Below are 15,104 nucleotides of genomic sequence, written 5' to 3' on the forward strand. Positions count from 1 at the left end.
TCACTTGTTTTGGACCCATGTGACAGTGGGCAGTGGTACCGGATCCCCTCCTCTCCTGGACCATGCAGTGGTAGAGCAGAAGGCCTGTATTCATAAAAGTCCCAAGTTGAACCTATGGCAACTCTGGATTCAAAGGATGTCTGGTCTGAGAAACCTCTGTGGGAGGCAGGAAAAGGTGTGAACACCAAGCTAGGGGGATGATTGGCTTGTTCTCTGCAAGGAAGACTTTGTGTAGGTTGCCATTTTTTTCATGAGAACAGAATTGGAGCAACTTTGCTTTTCCGTGCTCTAAAGCTCAGCTATATTACCAAAAAATTGTTTCTAGGCTATATTATGGCAAAGGGAATTGCTGTATATGAATGACAGAGTTTCTTGTGTCATTCAGTTCCTTGTCACTTGCCGTGACTAGTTATGCAGCATGGCTTTTAAAATCAAGGTGGAATCATGTGAAATAGTTTGATTGAGATTTAATCCTTGAGATTTAAATTTCTCCATGAAATTGAACAAAATAAGGGTTTTGACGATTGGTCGTTGGCCAAAGTTTGATAGACTTTTAAAAAAGGTGTCGCCAGTGAATTGGACAGTACATTTAGGGCCAAAATCCAGGTGTGTGTGGGGGTTTGTGTGAAACAGCTTGTGGGAGCCGCAGAAGCCTGTGCCAGCACGTTTGCCCGCCACGCCAGCATAGAGGGCACCTATGCTGGCAGAGAGAGCAAAGACGCCTGCATGTGGGCGCTGCACAGCTCCGCAGCACCCAAACCCAGGAGTTATGCTGGTGTCCAAGAGCATGATAGCACAGCTGGGGGCATTCCCAAGCAGTGGAGCAGACTTTAGTCAACTTCTCTAGAAAATGGCTAAGTTTTTATGCAATGGGGCTTTTTGGCACAGAAGGAGACCTGCGTTTTTTGCCTCCTTTCCCCGCTGCCCCAAACCCCTTTGAAGGCGGCGTGGTGCCACCTTCATCGTGCCGTCCCCAGCCGCCCTGGAACTCTCCCCTGTCATCTGGGTTGGGCTGTTAGTGTACATTTTTTAAAGGTGATCTTTACTAATGAAGCCTACTTTAGAGACATTCTCCCTTTTCTCTCAGGATGGAATGTTTCTTCTGTGACGTTTGCTATCAGATATGTTTCCTAGAAATAGGAAATGGTGCTCTTTTTTCATTCAGGTTGTTCACATACGGTTAATCGATTAAAGCCTGTTCATTTCTTTTAAAGGGGAAGTGTCCTGAGAATCAAACAAGCATATATAATACAGGTTGAAAAATTCAGCTTCTTTCGTTGTGGAGCGTGTGTTAGCTGGGCACGCAGTTTTCTGTCATCTCCAAGCTCCACCATCGAGGCAGTTCATATGTGTCTCCTACTTGGATTACTTCTAGATTTTATGAAGCGGCTGAGAGCCAGCCTTCATCTAGATGAAACTTTATTTCTAAATTTGAAATAGTTTTTCCCTCCAAGCTGGGGCATTTTTCTTCTAGAATCAGTCATCCAGTTGGATCAGCCCAGTTCCATGTGGAAAGACCAGAGAAGTTTGTTTGACCAACAAGCTGGGGGCAGGAACCTTTATTTCAAGTAAACAAAAGGGCAACCTTCCTGCTCTGAGATGGGAAACTCTTTGGCAGACTATACCGGAGGCTCGTTTGAACACCACAGGAAGCTCCTTGTCTTCATGCAGAAATCTCTAAAGTGCAGATCTCTGGGCAGGGTGTCCTGCCATCAGCCCCAAAACCCCCAACGAGGTAGAGCTTGTCATTCCAAAGGCAGGTGCGATGGCCAACTCTCTTCTGGGCTCGATTGGAACTGGGGAAGTGGTACCAGGTTGCTGGTGAAGACCCTAGATGTGTAGACAATAAAAGGAAGAGTTGGTTTTCATGCCCCGCTTTTCTCAACCTTAAGGAGTCTCAAAGTGGTTTACAATCTCTTTCCCCTCCCCACAATAGACACCTTGTGAAATAGGTAGGGCTGAGAGAATTTTGAGAAAACTGATTGCCCTAAAGCATAGGTGTCAAACTCGTGGCCCTCCAGATGTTGTGGACTACAGTTCCCATCATCCCCTGCCAGCATGATGCTGACAGGGGATGATGGGAACTGTAGTCCATAACATCTGGAGGGCCATGAGTTTGACACCTGTGCAGTCACCAAGTAGGCTTCATGTGGAGGAGTGGGGAATCCAATCTGGTTTTCTAGAGTCTGCCCCTCTTAACTGATATACCATGCTGGCGTGCAGTGGCACCTTTGGGATTCATGAATGAGTACCACCGTTCCTACTCTTATTTCCCTGCCTAGCTGGCTTTAAAAGCAACTTCTGGGTGAAGACGCTAGAAGTGTGGGGAGGGGCGATCGAAACTATGTTGGCATATCCAGTTGTTTGTGCCTCTATGCAGAAAGCAACCCACAGAGGTGGATTTGGGGGGAATGTATACCTCACCTTTCTCTCCTGTAAGGAGACTCAGGGTGGCTTACAAGCTCCTTTCCCTTCCTCTCCCCACAACAGACACCTTGTGAGGCAAGTGTGGCTGAGAGAGATCGGAGAGAACTGTGACTAGCCCAAGGTCACCCAGCAGGAATGTAGGAGTGCAGAAACATCTGGTTCAGCAGATAAGCATCCGCCACTCAGGTGGAGGGGTGGGGAGTCAAACCCAGTTCTCCAGATTAGAATCCGTCTGCTCTTCACCACTACACCACGCTGGCTCTCAGTCTATTTGAGGGACTGTCATTCTCATTTGGCTCTTAAAAACAATGGGCAGCTGTTAAGTTGGGGATGCGTGGAGAATCTCTTTTGAAACTGGAATCTGAGAAACTGTTCGCAATATGGAGGCACATGGACTGTTGTTGAGTGTGAGGGAAGGCCTCGCATCCCGTTGGACCATGCTGTTCGGAGCCTGCCTGCTACAGAATCTGCTATGTTTCTACAGCGTCTGTGGTGACAGACCCGTGAGAAAAGTACCTACTGGGAAAAATAAATTAGCAGCATTCATTCCTTGTCAGGGATTTTGCAATCACCTTTTTGGGAATTATGAGAGGCACTTGGGACACCCTGTGGCCACAGGCACTGAATGTGCCTCCTCTGTTGTAGCAGAAGATCCCTGGTTCAGTCCCCAGCATCTCCAGTTAAAAAGGAATCAGGAAGTTATCTGATGGAAAAGATCTCTGAATGAGACCCTGGACAGCCACTACGAGACTGAGAAGACAATACCGACCCAGAAGGACCGATGGTTTGTTTCAGTATATAACAGCCCAATCTAGGGGCTGCAGAATCTGGGGATGGCACTGCTGCTGTACCAGAGGCCTTCCAAGCAGTGTGGGAAGACAGCAAAAAAGTGGAGAATCCCTGGCCACCTGAAAAGCCCCCACTGGCAAAAATAGACTTGCACCACCCTTTTGGGTGGCATAAGTCAAAGGCCTGCACCAAGGGCATTCCTGGCCAGAAAACGTGGTGGAAGCCAACTAAGGACTCCGCTAGCTCACCCTCAGCTGCGCTGGCCTGCTCAGTTACGCAGGTGTGGCTCTGGGGCAGGCACTTATGCCAGAAGGGTTGGCAAACACGCCAGTGCGAGCTCGCACCGTTTACAGATCATGCTTCGTTTACTCTCTCACTCTCACACACACTCTCTCTCTCTCTCTCACACACACACTCTCTCTCTCTCACTCACTCTGGATTGGACTGTAAAACAGCTTTGTGTGAGATGCTTTGAAAGAACAAACCCTCTCTTACGTGTATCATGGACATAGAGGTCATTGCAAACAGCATCCCTGCCTTTGGATAAGGTCTCCCCTCCGAAGATGATGGCAAAAGGCCCCACCACAGTGCAGGACTGGTGCCGCAAGCCTTTGGGTGCCTGCCGGGTTCCCTTTTCGGTGCTGACCAAGCGACCAATCTGTTCTGTCAGCTCAGGAGCGTGGACCGAATCAACCTGAGGAAGAAAAAGGGGTGGGAAACCTATGAGGAAGCAGCTTCAGAGGTCTGTATGATCATATACCAGTGGTGGCGAACGTTTTCGAGACCGAGTGCCCAAATTGCAACCCAAAACCCACTTATTTATCACGAAGTGCCAACACGGAAATTTAGCCTGAATACTGAGGTTTTAGTTTAGAAAAAACAGTTGGCTTCAAGGCGTGCGTTACTCGGGAGTAAGCTTGGTGGTAGTCATTGGCTTTGCTTTGCTTTGCAACTCTTCAAACGGGTGAATCATGATCCTAGGAGGGTTTACTCAGAAGCAAGCCCCATTGCCAGCAACCGAGCTTACTCCCAGGTAAAGGATCGTGCTTTAGTTCTTCGCATGAAAATCAGAGGGGTTTAACAGTGCTTAACAGGGTTACCTACACTGCTTTCCCACAACTAGGTCTTAGGTTTAATGCTAATAATCGAGCCCAGCAGCCCAGGCCAGCCTCGATGTGTGGGGGAGGACTCTGTTTGCGCGTGCCCACAGAGAGGGCTCTGAGTGCCACCTCTGGCACCCGTGCCATAGGTTCGCCACCACTGTCATATACTTTTAATTCTAAACTCACTCACAGCCCTAAAGGCCTCTAACAGGTGTGGTAGTGGAAAGAGAAGCCAAATGGGTTAAGAAGAAGAGTTGGTTTTTATACCCTACTTTTCTCTACCTTAAGGAGTTTCCGAGTGGCTTACAATCGCCTTCCCTCCCCCTCCCCACAACAGACGCCTTGTGAGATAGGTGGGGCTGAGACCACTGTGGCTGGCCCAAGGTCACCCAGCAGGCTTCATGTGGAGGAGAGGAGAATCAAACCTGGTTCACCAGATTAGAGTCTGCTGCTCATGTGGAGAAGTGGGGAATCATACCTGGTTTTCCAGACTACAGTCTGCCATCTTAACCACTGCACCACACTGAAAGGAACAGGATGGGAGGAGTTGCTAGAGAAAGTCTTTAAGTGGGATGCCGTGGGGCAGGCATGGACCTAAAACACATGGACCTAAACTTCACATATTCATTTGAACTGTTATTTATGCTCCAACTCTTTCTCTTGATGAGTGACGGTCCATGACTTCTGGCATTTGTCCTTGTTAAGGGACAGTCCTTTTTGCCCTTGTTTCTCTCTTCAGGGTGGAATGCATTACTAGCTTGGTCATTCTTCAGGACCCAGCTAGAGCCAGTGTGGCATAGTGGTTAAGAGCAAGTGGATTCTAATCTGGAGAACCGGGTTTGATTCCCCACTCCTCCACCTGAGTAGCAGAGGCTGATCTGGTGAACCAGATGTGTTTCCCCACTCCTACATTCCTGCTGGGTGATCTTGGGCTAGTCACAGTTCCTCAAAACTCTCTCAGCCCCACCTGCCTCACAAGGTGTCTGTTGCGGGGAGAGGAAGGGAAAGGAGCTTGTAAGCCACCTTGAGTCTCCTAACAGGAGAGAAAGTTGGGGTATAAATCAGTGGTGGGATTCAAATAATTTAACAATTGGTTGTTTACAAGTACCATTTAAACAACCAGTTCTGCCAAAGTGGTGTAAATCTGCTGAATCCCACCACTGGTATAAATCCAAACTCTTCTTCTTCCTCTAGAATCTCTGGCTCTTGGGAGTGTGGAGTGGATTCACCATTTCTGACATCTAGAATAATAATAATTTGGATTTAAACCCCCCTTTCTCTCCTGTAACGAGACTCAAAGGGGCTTATAATCTTCTTTCCCTTCTCTCCCCCCCCCCACAACAAACACCCTGTGAGGTGGGTGGGGCTGAGAGAGCTCAGAAGAACTGTGACTAGCCCAAGGTCACCCAGCTGGCATCTGAGGGAATGCACAGGCTAATCTGAATTCCCCAGATAAGCCTCCACAGCTCAAGTGGCAGAGCAGGGAATCAAACCCGGTTCCTCCAGATTAGAATGCACCTGCTCTTAACCACTACACCACTGCTGCTCCTAGGCATGCACATGAGCAGGAAGATGCCCTGCAGCGCACAGGCTGCCAACGCACACTACACAACTGCTAAGGTCTGTTTTGAAAACAGATCCTGTCTTGTACAGCAACAATGACAGTATTTCTTTAAACAAACCTTCCCAGCTCCAGTGAAAAATGTTAACTGGAGAATAAATGAATATGGCAAACAGAAAGCATAGTGATGGTTGGCATGAGAACAGAGATCTTGCGAGAAAGTCTTTTCCTATGTTTGAGGGTATACTACCAGCCAGGAATGTAGCTTTAGCTCTCTCATTTCAAGGTCCAAATTCAACTGTTATCATCAAGACAACTTCCACCCTCACCTCCAGCCAAGACTGCGGGGGTAATGGCTGCTACCCTGTAGCTCTTTTCTCCTCAGAGTGCTACAGCCAGCAAGCAACTGGCAAGACTCCTTTGGAGTGGAAAAGGAAAACTTAAAGGGGGAACCACCTCCGGTTCCCCATATGCACCTGAATTTGTCTATTCAAGCCAAATCTAAGCACTAGATTTATCCAGGAACCCCCCTCCCCTTGAACACACACATACACTCACATGGATTTTCCCTTTCCCCCACTGTCCAGCCACATCAAAGTCAGCAGAGTCGCGTCCGCCAAACACCACGAGTTTGTAGCCTCTGCTCTTTCCTCCAGAGCTGGTCTCGTGTAGTAGCATTGCAGAGTGGCCAGCCCGTGAAGATGTGCGAGATGCTTCTTCCCTGTATCTAGCAAGTAGAGTGACATACAAAGATTCCTCAGTGTAAGCCCCATCAGCTGCCATGTCCCCCCTCCCCTCACCAGCGGCAGGTTTATAACTTGGGGAGGCGATTTTATTGGTTTTGTTCACACTATTATAATTCACGTCAGAAGCAGCCTTGGATGTGTTTTACCGAGTAACGGGATAAACTGCTTATAAGCACATTACATACGAGTAGGTCTTGGTGTCAGGGTTCATGCGCAATGTGTAGATGCTGGAGTAGCGCCTCTGTGTGCGCAGCCCGCCTTCACGGCCCACCACTCGCACCTCATGGTCCGACAGCTTGGTACAGGTGTGGCTGCTCAACCCCACAGGGGGGTCGTTGGAGGATCCCTCGGTCCAGCGTTCCCACTGCGCCTGCTCAGCATCAAAGCCGCACACATCTGACACTCTTCGGGAGCCATCCCAGCCTCCCACCACGCAGAGCCAGCGATCAGCTAGGACCACAGCCTCATGGTGACTGCGGTGGTATCCGCATTCAGGAACAATTGTTTGAACTGTCTGGAGAGATGGGTCAAAGGCCACTACATCTCCCAGGGGTGACTCCTGGCTGTCTAGTGACTTCAGTCCTCCAAAGATCAAGAGCTTTCCTTGCACCACATTGCATGAATGGAAACCCCGCGCCACGAGGTTACTGCAGGCAACTGGATTCCACTTCCAGTTGCTGCTGGCAGCCGTCATACCAGATCTGACCTGCAGGAGGCAGAGGTACCATGTTAGATTGCAAACAGTGGACTGAAATTGACCAACAAAGGAGAAAGTACAGAAGCAGAAATACTTACTTTTCTCAGGGTAAGGCATTCACAAAAGTGTGAGCAAGATTTCAAATTCACTAGAAAGATTCATTGGGCTGTTTGTTAAATGTCGAGCCTTCATTGTTAGTTTCACAAATGAAGCCCAGGCCAGTTTGTAATACTTCTGTTCTCATACCAACGACCACGGCCTGAGCGCCCTCTGCTTTACAAATTGCTTTCATTTATCCCCCACCCCCGCATCTTCTCGTAGAACATTCCATAAGGTGTAATAGCTGGGTAATGGGGTGGAGAAGGTTTGAAAAGTGAACCTTGCTATGAAAATCAGGGGGTACTTTCATCTAGGAAATGCTGGAGGGTTTAGCAGACTGCGATCTCTCGTGCCACCCTTGCAGCAGATGAGACTACTGCAAATCCATTCCATCACATCCAGAAAAGCCTTTTTGAAGTGAATCTTAGTTGTGATAATCATATCGCACTTCTTATAAATGCAGAGTTTGCGCAATGAAGAGGCAGAGGCAGTTGCTTACTGTAAAATAAAGTTTACTAACTATAAAAGAAGGGAAGGGTAAACTTGGATACAAAACAAGAAAATATTTTTCTAACTGGCTAGCTCCATTAGCTAGCTTCTGCTTGGCTATCACACGGCTAATAAGCTACTAGAGAGCATGTGCAGAGAGAGAACAAAGGATATATACCTACTGCCTACATGCAAACCTGCATGTATCTCATGCCGGTCTGCTTGACCAACAGGGGTCAATTACCTGGTCAACTGACTTCTGACCTCACTGACTAATTAGCATGCACAACATTAACTCCTTCAATACTGGATTGTGTGACTGGCACTTGCCAAATACCAACACTTCCCCTCCTGCCATTTGTCGTTTTGCTCAACATTTCCCCAGCGTTCTAATGAAAGTCGGCCTACCTCTGTCTTAATAAACAGCCTCTGTGGGCACAAACTGACTATTTAAGGTCCCCAAAAATGTCCTCTTTCTACAACAGCCATATGGCTGGCACCTCCAGCTGAGTCCTGGGGAATTACATCTGATCTCTAGACTATAGAGATCACTTTCCCTGGAGGATATGGCTATTTTGGTGAGTGAGTTGTATGGTATCATACCCCACTGAGACCCTTCCCTTCCCAAATCCCACCCAAATCTCCAGACATCTTCCAACCCAGAACTGGCAACCCTGCAGCAACCATCCCTGCTCTCCTTTCCTTTCAACCTCAGCCTGTAAGAGGGAAATACAATAGTCTAATGCAGTGATGGCGAACCTATGGCACGGGTGCCAGAGGTGGCACTCAGAGCCCTCTCTGTGGGCACATGCAGAGTCACCCTCCCCCCCACATCTAGGCTGGCCTGGGCCGCTGGGCTCGATTATTAGCATTAAACCTAAGACCTAGTTTTGGGGAAGCAGTGTAGGTAACCCTGTTAAGCGCTGTTAAAGCCCACTGATTTTCCTGCGAAGAACTAAAGTGCGATCCTTTACCTGGGAGTAAGCTCAGTTGCTGGCAATGGGGCTTGCTTCTAAGAAAACCCTCCTAGGGTCACGATTCACCAGTTGGAAGTTGCACAGTTGCTTCAAAGCAAAGCCACCAACTACCACCAAGCTTACTCTCGAGTAACACACACGTCTGAGCCAACATTTTTTTCTAAATTGAAACCTCAATATTCAGGTTACATTGCCATATTGGCACTTTGCGATAAATAAGTGTGTTTTGGGTTGCAATTCGGGCACTCGGTCTCAAAAAGGTTCGCTATCACTGGTCTAATGAAACATAGAAGACAGAGCTCCTCTCCCCTTCATAACTATGTAGAAGAGGGACTTTTGGTTTCTACCATTGCTCCCCATTTTCTGCAGAGGGTCATGACAGCCTGCATCTTTCAGAAACCTCTATACAGTTGTTACAGGCACAGAAGACAAGTTCCCCTCTACCATCAGTTCAAACAGTGGTAGAGCAAGAAGGTCGCAGGTTCAATCCCCAGCATCTCCATTATATGGATCAGGTAATAGATGACACAAAGGATCCTGGAGTGTAGCAGCTGACAGTCAGAGAAGAATACTGCCCTTGATGGGCCAAGGGTGTGACTCGGAATGAAGCAGCTTTGATGTTCCACTGTTGGTATTGATTGCTGTTCAGGAATTATTATATAGGTAGATTCCACACAGGCCAAATATAATGGGTGCAGTGGTGGGATTCAAATAACTTAACAACCGATTCTGGTGGTGGGAACCGGTTCTGCTGAAGTGGTGCGAACCTGCTGAATCCCACCACTGAATGGGTGTAGGATGTTATATAAACCGGTTGTGGTGGGTTTTCCAGGCTGTTATATAAACCATTTGGAGCAGTGGTGGGATCCAAAAATTTTAGTAACAGGTTCCCATGGTGGTGGGATTCAAACTGTGGCGTAGTGCCAATGGGGCTGGGTGTGGCACGACGGGGGTGTGGCCGGGCATTCCAGGGGCGGGGCATTCCTGGTCGGGGCTGTGGCAAGGACGCAGTTGCTGCGCCGGTCCTTAGGCGGGAAACAAATGCATGCAGGCGCAGGCTGCCACACACGCCAGTGACCTCCTGCTAGACTGCTTCAAGTTCTGCACGCTACTGCTGAGAGGAGGGGTGTAACTAAGGCAAAAATCACGTGGCAAAATCACCAATTAGTAACCCCCTCTCGGCACACACAAATAATTAGTAACCTACTCTTGGGAACCTGTGAGAACCTCCTGGATCCCCCCTCTGGTTTGGAGGTGGGACTTTGCACAGGTCCCGTTCCCAAAATGAGTTTGGCCTGTTTTCATTTCCCTCTCCCCAGGATTTTTGAAAATTGCTAAACCAGAGATCCTTTTGCATATTCATGAGTTGGAGGCGCTCGCATGCGGACATAACTGGCAGGAGTCACTCCCTCCCTTCCACCCATTCACTGCACCATTCGCTGTCAGGGAGAATCCGCCCACTCACCATTCTGTGCAGGTTGCCCAGCACGTTAGGGGCAGATTCTCTAAGCACCTGACATTGTACAAAGTCTCCCAAGCACGTTTTCTCCCTGCGGTAGCGAGTAAGACCGCCATTTAGATCTATAGCAACACATTCCTTATTGCCCAGCCATTGCAGGGAGGTCCCTTTTTCTTTGTGTGTGTATGTGTTGCACATTCGCAGCTGCGCAGGCGCAGCTGATCGAATTGTGGGACAATAAGCATGGCTGTGGGGGTCCATTCCTGTATGCCTGCGCAGCCAAGCATGTGTTGCAGGGAATTTTTAAAAAGAGAAGCGTCTCTGTGCAAAAGCACAAAAGCAACCCAACACATGCAAACGGGAAAAAGGACAATGGGTTCCTTTATAACGACTGCAAACCATTATACACCTGCTGTGTGGAATCCACCATAGTGAATTTGAATATATCTACTACAATTGTTGGCACTGCCTCTGGCCGTTCCGTATAATAAAGCTTACTACCACAATGGGGTATAATTAATGATTTAATTTTATTAAATCTGGCAGCATCTCTGCCTGCCTCAAAGGAGCCGCGCCGATCATACAAATGTCACAGATCTTATAAGGTAGAAACAGCTGATACACCATAAATGTTGCAAAGCCAAACCCTGTCAATACATGACGTTTCAATATTCTCATCATTGTTAATTATGGCGATACATTGTTAAATAGCATTCTTAAGAATATAGTTTCTCACATGGCTTGACTTGTACCTAGGAGCACGGCTTTATTTATTTATTTATTTATTTATTTATTTATTTATTTATTTATTTATTTATTTATTTATTTATTTATTTATTTATTTATTTAATTTATAGGCCGCCTCATCCCCGAAGAGCTCGAGGCGGCTCACAACATAACTGTTTCCAGAACAGTAAATCAATATAACATAAAAATCTACCTCACTAAAATTCAGCAGCAATTAAAACAAGAAATACAGATTAAACAATAAGGTTGTGTAAAAACACACACACAGGTGCCCGGTCTAAAGGCCAAAGGAGAAGGGAGGAGAGGCAGGGCCCAGGATGGAATCAGGGCCCTACCAGGATGGAAAAGGCAGCTTAGTTCCGGTTTCAGTGGGGGGCAATAGAACTGCAGCCAGCCCCTCCAAAAGCCCGGTGGAATAGCTCCGTCTTACAGGCCCTGCGGAATTCACCAAGGTCCTGCAGGGCCCGGACAGCTGGAGGTAGAGCATTCCACCAGGCAGGGGCCAGAGCCGTAAAGGCCCTGGCCCGGGTCGAGGCCAGCCACATCGTCGCAGGGCCAGGGATCACCAGCAGTTCTGCTGCAGTTGACCGCAGCGGCCTATGTGGGATATAAGGGGTGATGCGGTCCCGTAGGTATGAGGGCCCCATGCCGCGTAAGGCCTTAAAGGTCAATACCAACACCTTGAAAACGATCCGGAACTCCACTGGGAGCCAGTGCAGGCGGCATAGCACAGGGGTGATATGATCTAGATCAGGGGTAGGGAACCTGCGGCTCTCCAGATGTTCAGGAACTACATTTCCCATCAGCCTCTGTCAGCATGGCCAATTGGCCATGCAGGTAGGGGCTGATGGGAATTGTAGTTCCTGAACATCTGGAGTCGCAGGTTCCCTACCCTCTAGATAATCAGTCAACGGACGCCGCATTCTGGATCAGCTTCAGCCTTCGGATCAGTCTCAAGGGAAGGCCTGCGTGGAAGCGAGGTTACAGTAATCCAACCTCGAGGTGACCGTCGCATGGATCACAGTGGCCAGGTCGGACTGGGAGAGATAGGGGAGCCAGCCGTGTCTGGCGAAGATGAAAAAATGCAACCGAATTGCGTGGGTACCTGGGCCTCCATTGATAATGAAGAGGTCAGGCGGACCCCAGGCTACAAGCCAGGGACATCGGGGAACCAACCCCCCCTCCAAAACAGTGGCTGGAATTCCCTCGGTCTCTCCCCCCGGCCCAGCCAGAGGACCTCCGTCTTTGTTGGATTAAGTTTTAACCTACTCTGCCTCAACCAACCAGCGACTGACTCCAACCAGCGACCGACTCCAAACAGTGCTCCAAACAGGGCCGCCCCCCTCTCCATCAACAGAATGAGCTGGGTGTCATCCGCATATTGGTGACAAACCAGCCCCAAACTCCGCACCAGCTGAGCAAGGGGTCACATGTAGATGTTAAATAAAAGCGGGGAGAGCAAGGCCCCCTGAGGGACCCCACAACTAAGTGGGGCCCTATGGGAAGCCTCATCCCCGCACCACACCTGCTGACCCCGACCCAGGGGCGGCCCCGTTTCCCGCCCATCCCGGTTTACAAAGGTGACCATCTGGTCACCTTAAGCTAGTTGCTAAGTGAAAGTATCTTTTCTTTGGAATGTGGGAAGAAACAATAGAGGCTGTTTAGAAAGCAAAGTGCCTTTGCTATATTTCTGAGCAATGATTCTTAATACTAAAATGCCTTCAAGAAGACTTGCTTAAATTACATATCAGCATGCTTTAGCTGAAATGTTTAAATGCTTTATTTCTATTTTCTAATTTCTAGGTTTGTGCTTTTAGATATGCTTTATTTGAAGATATTATTTTCATGAGATTTGACTTGCATACAAGCATAAGTTAGCTGAGTATTACAGCTAGTGCAACAAGTATCATTTTCTGGAATGCAGGAACACTGAATGCTTTCTCTTAACAAAGACACTTTTTTATGATTCTGTGCAATGACTTTAAGCTTTAACTAAAATCTTTTTCAGAGAGCTTGCTTGAGGCCTATATGATTTTACCTTAATTCGAAAACCTTAAATAATTCTATTGCTTATTATAAATCCTTAGAGCTGTGCTAACACAATCAGACCATCTGTTCTTGACGGTGGCCACACTTTCGGGAGACTGAAGTGAGGAGATGAATGTTACCCATGCAGCATCCCACATTACTGCAATGCCACTTCTGGCTGCGTAACTGGAAGTGACGTCACCATTTCACAGGCTGCTCTAGGATTCTCCTGGAATAGTAGAGTTTCTGGAAAACCGTAGAGCACAGGTGTCAGCATGATGCTGGCAGGGGATTATGGGAACTGTAGTCCATAACATCTGGAGGGCCGCGAGTTTGACACCTATGCCGTAGCGTAGAGCATCCCACAACACAGTGACATCATTTTTAGTAATTCAGTTTCAAGTGACGTTGCGGAGCTGTGGGACGCCATTTTATCCCTCCCATTTTACTTTCACCACCCTATCCAGCAATGCTGGGGAACATAGGTTGATAGCAGGAGGTTGCCTCTCAAGCCCCCATCCTCTGGGATTCCCCCATGCCAGGCCTTCCTCTCCTCCTTAACTCCTCCCTGAGTATCTTACATTTGGAACTACACTGCCACTGAATCTTAGGCTTTCATTTATCTATTTCTGGTTTTTAAAGGGTCATTTCCCCTGCAAGAGTGATGTATTCTAGGCTGGGCTCTCAGCCAGCCTGCCTGCCTGCCTGCACTGACTGCATATCTACAAACCTGCATGGAGGCAGTGCTGTCATCCCCCCCCCCCCCCCCAATGTGTTGTGGAAATACTGCCTTCAATCAGAACAGGGTGTGGATATTTTTGTGTTATAAAAATACAAAACATTAAATGAGGCCTACCTTACCCGAGGAAACCACAGCAGAACCTGGTTACTCGGCAACCGGGAACCCATAGCAACCACACTGATGTGTCTTGACAACGGATTCTGCAGCTACAAATGCCGGCCCTGCCAGAAAGCATTTGCCTAGTGTGGTAAAGTTTACACTACAGGAACAAAAATAACCCATGGGTGGAGGGCTGGATGATGGCCAGCATAGTAGCATCATGCAGAGTCCAGAATGCATTTGAAGCAGGCAGAGGAATAATAAACGGCAATACCAGAGACTGAAGAGGGGTGGCAGATGGAAGTTATAATAGCAAGCAGCGGGTGGGGTTGGTTCTCTTTGTAAAAACTTGCACCACAAATGGTGTCCCTGAGCTTGTACAGAGTCCCTTCCACTTCTGAGAGGGAAGAATTAAAACATAGAAACATTGATGTTAGGGCAAAAAGTGCCCTTAAGCATGTGTTCTCCTTGGCAGGCATTACAACTACTAAAGAACTTCTAAAAACAGAGAATATACAAGTGTGAGGGAATGTGTCCCTCACACTTATGGCTCAGATGTATTCTCAGCTGGGTTTAAGTTTTAGAATGAAGTGTGGACATTGATTAATTTTCTTCTCTTTTTAAAAAATATTGTGTTAGGTTTTTTTCTTTTTTCTTTTCCCCTTAATCCTCTCTATTATGTTTGTTTGTTTGTTTGTTTGTTTGTTTGTTTGTTTGTTGTACCGCCCCATCCCCGAAGGGCTCTGGGCGGTGTACAGCATAAAATTCATACAGTATCAGATAAAGGAGCAAATCATACAAAACACAGTAAACAAATAACATAGCTCCATCCAGTTAATAATCAATAAAAACTCACTAAAACTCCATATAAACAGTGGTTAATACAGTTAAATAATTAAAGAATTAGAGGCGTCCAGAAAAACTCACATTTAAAACCTTCCCCAGAAAGGGAGAACAGCGGGCCCCTCAATATGAGGGTTACCCTGATGTAAAACAGCACAGGGAGCGGAGAGGGGCACCATATGAATTAGATATGCATACAAGATATATTAGAGAGATGCAGTGTCGGTCGGAATATCTGTACTATGTTAAGTGTGATTTTTGTTGTATGTATTTTTCTGAAGAATTTAATAAAGACTTT

The 15,104-nt window shown here is 47.5% G+C and overlaps 1 protein-coding gene across 2 annotated transcripts; it reads right to left on the bottom strand.

The window, feature by feature from the left end:
• Positions 1–79: 79 nt before the first annotated feature.
• KLHDC9 (kelch domain containing 9) lies at positions 80–14,187 on the bottom strand. Of its 2 annotated transcripts, none has more exons than XM_048513404.1 (5): positions 13,984–14,187; positions 6,812–7,332; positions 6,439–6,607; positions 3,712–3,910; positions 80–1,830 (listed from the first exon to the last, which is right to left on the bottom strand). In XM_048513404.1, exons 1-5 carry the CDS (start codon positions 14,029–14,031, stop codon positions 1,664–1,666), a joined length of 1,104 nt encoding a protein of 367 aa, XP_048369361.1. In that variant the 5' UTR covers positions 14,032–14,187; the 3' UTR covers positions 80–1,663. The 2 variants fall into 2 exon arrangements, with proteins under 2 accessions (XP_048369361.1, XP_048369369.1); XM_048513412.1 differs by having other exon boundaries at positions 13,979–14,187.
• Positions 14,188–15,104: the final 917 nt, after the last annotated feature.

This window comes from Sphaerodactylus townsendi, linkage group LG01 (assembly GCF_021028975.2).
Source record: "Sphaerodactylus townsendi isolate TG3544 linkage group LG01, MPM_Stown_v2.3, whole genome shotgun sequence".
In the NCBI taxonomy this organism is placed as follows: domain Eukaryota; kingdom Metazoa; phylum Chordata; class Lepidosauria; order Squamata; family Sphaerodactylidae; genus Sphaerodactylus; species Sphaerodactylus townsendi.

Bases quoted from the DNA above. Each gene is read 5' to 3' on its own strand.
- KLHDC9 (XM_048513404.1), bottom strand. From the start codon at position 14,031: ATGGGTTCCCGGTTGCCGAGTAACCAGGTTCTGCTGTGGTTTCCTCGG. The intron at 6,608-6,811 runs GTATGTAATGTG...TCTACTTGCTAG, and splicing joins CCTGACACCAAGACCTACTC to ATACAGGGAAGAAGCATCTC. The intron at 1,831-3,711 runs GTAAGAGAGGGT...CTACACATCTAG, and splicing joins CCTCTATGTCCATGATACAC to GGTCTTCACCAGCAACCTGG.